At 40.1% G+C, this 7,582-nt stretch overlaps 1 protein-coding gene across 1 annotated transcript; it reads left to right on the top strand.

Moving 5' to 3' along the window:
* On the top strand, positions 1–444 carry LOC104893540 (uncharacterized). The gene has a single exon (XM_010679655.1). The coding sequence runs from the start codon at positions 1–3 to the stop codon at positions 442–444; it is 444 nt and encodes a 147-aa protein (XP_010677957.1).
* Positions 445–7,582: the final 7,138 nt, after the last annotated feature.

Here is a 7,582-nt window from a genome sequence, read left to right as displayed (position 1 = left end):
ATGACCATCAGCTTCGATGAAGAAGATGGAGATGAGGAAGTGGACCGCCATGATGGACTAGTCGTCTCCCTGACTATCAGCAATTGTTTGATGATGAGAGTGCTGATAGAGATTGGCAGCTTAGCCAATATCATGCTCAAAAATGCCCTTGAAAGCATGGGATTGCAGGAAGTAGATATCATCAAGAAGGCAAATGCCCTGTATGGATTCAGAGGCGAACCAACTAGGACCCTTGGAGAGATCACCCTGCCCACCTATGCCAAAGGAGTCAACCTGCAGACAAGATTCAGTGTAGTGGACTGTCCCTCAACATACAACATCATCATGGGGACACCATGGATTCACAAGATGGAAGTTGTGCCCTCTACATATCACCAGACCATCAAATTCCCCATCAAATGGGGAGTGCATCAAGAAATCAAAGGCGATCGTAAGTTGGCCTGAGAATGTTATAGCATATCCCTCAAGGCGAAAAAAGAATCCAGCTACCAACTACAGCAAGGTCCAGCACCCATCAAGACAAATGAACAAGATGCAGATGGAGTGGTGCTAGACCCAACAGAGCCGGAGCAAACTTTCCAGATTGAGCATCCCTACCAACTGAAGAGAGGGAACAAATAATTGAGTTCCTGAAAGAAAATATAAGCTGATTTTGCATGGAATCATAAAGACATGGTAGGAATTGTACTTGATATAATAACTCACAAGCTGAACGTCGACCTCAACTCGAAACACATCAAGCAAAACAAAATAAATCACACTACCAAGGAACCTGAAAGTCAACGAGGAGGTGGAAAAATTGGTGAAAGCTTGAAAAATCAGAGAAGTCAAATATTCAGATTGGCTGGCCAATGTAGTCGTCGTCGGCAAAAAGAACGACAAGTGGCGAGTCTGCATCGAGTTCACTGACCTCAACAAAGCATGTCTAAAAGATCCTTTTCCATTCCCACACATTGATGCCTTGGTGGTCGCAACAACTAGGCATGAAAAGGCTCACCATTCTAGATGAATACTCTGGCTACAACCAGGTCTTGAAGGATCCTGAAGATCATGAGAAGATAAAACTCATGAAAGAATGAGGTATATATTGTTACAAGGGAATGCATTTGGACTAAAAAATGCAGACGCTATCGATCTGAGGCTAGTAAACAAGATGTTCGAGAAGCAGCTGGGGGACACGATGGAAGTTTACATACACTAGGGGAGAAAAACGGAAGGGCTGTGGGGGCAAGGGATGCATTTTTCTAAAAGCACAGCCCTTAATAGTGAAGGGCTGCGGTTAGCCCAAAATCCACAGCCCTTCGTAAACGAAGGGCTGCGGTCAGTGCAAAAAGCGCAACCCTTTTAGTGAAAGGTTGTGGTTAGCCGAAAATTGCATCCTTATAAGTAATAAAGGGCTGCGGTATTTTAAAAACGCAATCCTTAGGGTTTCTCTCTTCCTCCATTGCCAAGCTTGAAGTTACGTATGGTGTAAGCTACTAATTTCTTGCTTATTATGGGTCGAAAGAAGAAACAACAAACGCCTAATCCTCCTAAAACTCGTCAAGCACAGTTGTTGGCATCAAAGTATGAAACTTTGAAAGGAAGTAATGAGGGTACTAAAATAACTCCGGGAGTTCCTGTTAGCAATGAGTCATCGGAAGGAAATAGTGTGCTAGCACTCATGAAATCAACATTGAAGCATGATAGAATAGCTCAAAGACAGGCGTCAATGGTGCAAAGAGTTAATATGGCTAGTTCTTTTGGAGCTATGGAAGTTGTTGGTGATACTGTCGAAAACAAGGGTGTTGGGAGTGAACCTCCTGTTGAAGATATTGTCATAACCACTGAAGTCTCCCCTGAACATGAAGCTGCTAAGGAAGTTCCAGATGTGCCTAAATCCTGGGCCACATTGACAGCAGAGAAACGTCTCACTGCTAAAGGTATGTCGCTTAAGTTTGTAACTCCATCTATTAAGAATGGTAAATCTGTGGCTCAAATAGATAAGAAGGAAGTTGCACAGCTATCTGAAATATGGGCAAATGCTGTTGTGTTGTATGTTGTGGGTCAAAGACCTACCCTTGGGGCCATTATTAGGTTTATTGCTCTTGAATGGAACAATGTAAGCAAGCCTAAGGTATTCCTACATGAAGATGGTTATTTCTTGGTCAAATTTGACAATATGGAAGATAGGAATGAAATCCTCTATGCAGGGCCATACACTTTGAACAATAGGCCAATGATTGTCAAAGCCTGGACCCCTAACTTCAATTTCCATGAAGAAATCATGAGAGTGGTGCCTCTCTTGGTGCGCTTTCCTAACCTACCACTTAATTGCTGGGGACCTGAAACTCTCAGTAGAATAAGTAGTATGATAGGTGTACCTTTATTTGCAGATGAGTGCACCACGAAGCAGATGAGAGTATCCTTTGTCAGGGTTCTCATTGAGGTAGATGTGACTAAAGAAGTTCCTAAGATGGTGTTTATTGAAGATGCAAATGGACACACTATTGAACAGAAGGTGTCCTATGATTGGATTCCACCCTTTTGTCATAAGTGCCAAACTGCTGGTCATGACTGTGCTAGGAAGAAACACCCACCTGGGGCTAGAATTGAAGCTAAGATTAGTCAAAAATGGGTTGCAAAAGGTCCAGTTCAGGTTGTTGAAGAAGATAAAAGAGAGCAAGAAAATGAAGTAGCATCAGATGCTTCCTTACAGGGGATAGCAGAGAAAGTGGGAATGCCTGCTAATACTACTCCAACTATTACTCCAGCACAAACTCCAACTCCAGTTGTATCATCAGCAGTAACTCCAGCTGCAACTGCGCCATCAGCTGAAGTCAGAGTAGGAGAAGTAGTCTGGAGCATAGTGCCTTCCAAGGGATCTAAAGAGAAACAAGTTAACCATGGAGGTCCAGATGTTGGGTTCACAGAGTTGATGAAGGGGGGGCAAGCTCCTTCCATATCCCTACATGATTATTAGTAGTTGGAATGTGAGGGAATTGAATAATCCCTCTTCTATTGTAGAAGTGAAGAAGTATCTAGGTAATAATAAAATTCACTTTATTGGTCTACTTGAAACTAAAGTGAAAGGTAGTAATAAAGATGGAATTAGGAAGAAGATGGGAGGAAATTGGAGGTGGGAAGACAATTACACCGATTCTCCTCGGGGGAAGAATTTGGATAGGAAGGAATCCTACTTTGGTTACCTTCCAAATTTCTCACACACAAGAGCAATGGATCCATGGCTTGCTTGCTGATAAACAAACAGGAGACAGTATGCAAGTTACTGTTGTCTATGAGCTTTATACAGTTGAAACAAGAAGGAGTTTATGGGCTGATATGCTTAGAATGGATAACTCTATGCAGGGGGAATGGTGTGTCCTTGGTGATTTCAATGCTCTGCTCGACTATAATGATCGATTTCAAGGAAGGCCTGTCACTACATATGAAATATAAGATTTTGCATATTGTATTGAGAATAGTGATCTCTCTGAGCTTCGAAGTAGTGGTCATTACTACTCTTGGACTAATAAGAGTCAAGGGGATAATAGAATACTTAGTAGAATTAATAGATGTCTTATCAATTCTCATTGGCTGAATAAGTACTCAGGTGCAATGGTTGACTATCAGAACTCAGGCCTATCTGATCATAGCCCTCTGATAATAAACTACTATACTAGTCACCACTCAGGAGAGAGACCCTTTAAGTTCTTTAATTTCATGGCTAGCCATGAACATTTTGATCAGATTATCAATGACTGCAGGGGTACTTTTGAGAATAGGCAGTGGATGAGGCACCTTTGGCAGAAGCTTAAAGCTATGAAGGGTCAGTTAAAGCAGTTGCATAAGAAAGATTTTGCTAAGCTTGATCAAAGAATCACTCAAATAAGGGAGCAATTAGACAACATTTAAACAGCCCTTCAAAATAGTGTTGCTGATAGAGATTTACAAGCACAAGAGCAGGAATGTATCCAGATGTTAAAGAAATTCTTGGCTGTTGAAGAAAGTGCTTATAAGCAGAAATCTTGAATCCAGTGGCTGCAGCTAGGAGATGGGAATAATCATTATTTCTTCCAGGCCATGAAAGAGAGATATGCTAGAAATAGCATAGATATTTTGTATGATGCTCAAGGTAATAAACTCACTTTGAACTCATCAATTCAAGCAGAAGTGCTTAGCTTCTATAAAAGTCTACTGGGGTCAGCAGCAAGTACCCTTCCTGGAGTTGATATTCCAACAGTTAGAGCTGGTAAACAGGTCAGTATGGAAGACTCTCATGCTCTTCTAGCTCCTGTTACAACTCTTGAAATTGACTATGCTCTCAATTGTATTGATGATACCAAGGCTCCTGGTATTGATGGTTTTAATAGTTATTTTTTCAAGAAAATTTGGCACACTATTAAACCACAAGTATATATGGCTATTTGGGATTTCTTTGAAAATGGAATTATGCCTAAGGAGATCAATGATACTGTGGTTACTCTTATTCTAAAGTTCCTAATCCCACCTATGTGAAAGATCTAAGGCCTATTGCTTGTTGTACTGTGCTCTATAAGATAATTTCTAAAATTATCACAATTAGACTACAGAAGGTTATGGGTGATGTTGTTGATCTTGCTCAAGCTAGGTTTATTCCTAATAGGTCTATATCTGATAATATACTCTTGGCAACTGAACTCATCAAAGGGTATACTATGAAGCATGTTAGCCCAAGGTGTATGGTCAAAATTGACCTAAAAAAGGCCTATGATTCTGTTGAATGGCCATTTTTGCAAGTAATGTTCTCTGAAATTGGGTTCCTACATCAATTTATTAACTGGATTATGTTGTGTGTCACATCTGTTGATTACACCATTCTTATAAATGGAGTTCCTAGCCCTCCTTTCCATGCAAAGAAGGGTCTAAGACAAGGAAACCCTATGTCTCCTTTCTTGTTTGCACTCTGTACGGATTATTTATCCAGGTGTCTTGATTCTTTGAAGCACAACCCAGATTTTAATTTTCACCCTAGATGTGAAAGGCTTGGTACCACTCATCTAATGTTTGCTGACGATTTACTCCTCTTTGCAAGAGCTGATCAAAGCTCAATCACACTTCTTATGCAAGCATTCAACAAGTTCTCTGCTGCCTCATGACTTGCTGCTAATCTTGATAAAAGCAATCTGTATTTTGCTGGTATCCAGGATGGTGAAATTACTAGTCTTCAGGAGCTTCTCCAAATGCCAATTGGCAGCTTCCCCTTTAGATATTTAGGTGTTCCACTTCACTCCAGGAAACTGTTCTATACTGAATGTAAACCTCTCATTGCTAAAGTTGTTGCAAGGGTCAAAACATGGCCAGCTAGAAAGCTCTCTTATGCAGAAAGAGCTTAGCTGATTAGGTCAGTTCTTTAAGGTATCCAAGCTTACTGGTGCCAGATCTTCCTTCTTCCAAAGAAAGTGCTAAGAGAAATCCAAACTACCCTCAGAAGCTTCCTACGGACAGGTATGGATACCAATTCCAGAAAATCTCCTATTTCATGGGATTATATGTGTAATAAGAAGGTTTGTGGTGGGTTGAACTTCAAAGAAATCATCACCTGGAAGAAGGCTGCCATTACAAAGCACTTGTGAGCCCTTGCTTTAAAACAGGATAGACTATGGATTAAATGGCTCCATGTCTATTATATTAAGCAAGCTGATGTTTGGACAGTTGATATTCCTAACAGACTATCTTGGGCTATAAAGAAAATCCTTGAAGCAAGGCATCTTCTTATAGATATCACTACTTGCAATCAATTTGTGCATCAGAACAAATTCTCTATAAGGAAGTGCTATTGGTTTATGAGGGGGGAAGGCCTAAAGTGGAGTGGAGAAGAATTTCATGTAATAGCAAGGCTTCTCCTAAAGCTATTTTCATTACTTGGATGATGCTAAATGGTAGGTTGAACACCAAAAACAGGCTATACCAGTGGAGCATAATCAGAGATCAAAGTTGTCCTCTATGCAATACTGCTGATGAAACTCCAGCACATTTGTTCTTCAATTGTGATTACAGCAAGGCCATTTGGAATAGATGTTTACAGCTTATCAATGTCACTGTTGTCACTGACCTTGCTACAATCATCTCAACTGTAGTAAAATACAGTAGGAAGAAATGTAGGCCTCACTAACTTCTTAATATGTTGTTTATTGAATGTGTATATCATATCTGGATACAGAGAAACAGGAAGGTTTTTGATGATCAATCTCTTACTCCTCGACAGGTAGTTAGGCAGGTTGTTTTTGATGTTGCTTGTAGGTATGACTGTGATGTACCTCAGCTTATGTTATAAGCTTCTTGTTTTGTAGTTCCTGGGATTGTCCAGGATGAGTTGTAAGCGGCTGGTCTTGAGGGCCTTCTTTCCAAACCCTTCCTAGAAGGTGGGGGAAAGTTGGCTTTTGATTCGTGCTCCTTTTAGGTTGTAAAACTTTTTTTTGGTAGTCAATAAAAACTTTGAATTGACAAAAAAAAAAAAAAAAAAAACGCAACCCTTTAAGTAATAAAGGGTTGCGTTCTTTTTTTTAAATAACTTTTAATTTAAAAGAAATTGCAGGGGCTTTAAGGGTTTCTCACAAATTAAAACTCAATGCAATAATCTCACAAATTAAAACTCCCGGCCCTCTTCTCTTTCGCGCCCCTTCGTTCTCCCTCTTCTCTCTCACCCTCCCTTGTCCACTACTACATCACCACGCCGTCGTACCTCCACTGCCAGCTGCAGCCGTGCAACAACCACTACTCGCGACGCCCACCACCTCCTGAACGCCTCACCACTGTGACGAAAAATTATCACGAGCAGGCCATCCCTTCTATCCTCGTCCTCCTCCTCAAACCGACGACTTTATCACCACTGCTACCACCGGCGCCGTCGGTCGGTCGAATTCCGCTCATCTCTTCCTCGTCGTCGAGCTCCGCTTAAGCCGCCGTCGTCGTCGGTGATAATTTTTCTTTTTCAGATCTATAATCTCTTCATCTTTGTTTTGATTATTTCATGTAATTGTAGATCTATAATTTTTTCTCTTTTTTATTTTCGATCGCTTTTTTTCATTTATGTTCGTTTTTTTTTCATTTTCGTTTGTTTTTTCATTTTCATTCGTTTTTTTCATTTTCGTTTTTTTTTTCATTTTCTTTCATTTTTCTTACTGTAAATTTCGACTGTTCTTGATATATAATTTCTTTTTTTTTATTTTCGTTTGTTCTTGTTGATATATAATTTCGTTCGTTCTTTTTTTTTTTTTTTACTGTAAATTGTAAATTGATTTTCTTGTTGATTGTTAATAAATAATTTCGTTTTGTTTGTTTGTTGATTTGTTTTTTGATTTTTCCTGTTGTATATTTCTTAATATTTTTAGGAGTAAAAAATTGCCAAATTATTTTTTTTTGGGTCAAAAGGGCTGCGGTTATGGTCAAAACCGCATCCCTTTGTACAAGAAGAGGAGCCGCGCTCAACCACTTCATATCTAGATCATCAGACAAGTGCCACCTATTGTACCAAGTGCTGAAGGAGAACAAAGGGTTTGACTGGACAGTAGAGCATGAAACAGCGGTGCAAGACTTGAAAGCCTACCTGGCGCAACCCCTG

Source organism: Beta vulgaris, chromosome 5 (genome assembly GCF_026745355.1).
Source record: "Beta vulgaris subsp. vulgaris cultivar EL10 chromosome 5, EL10.2, whole genome shotgun sequence".
Taxonomy (NCBI): Eukaryota; Viridiplantae; Streptophyta; class Magnoliopsida; order Caryophyllales; family Amaranthaceae; genus Beta; species Beta vulgaris.
This window is presented reverse-complemented; position numbering and strand designations above follow the sequence as displayed.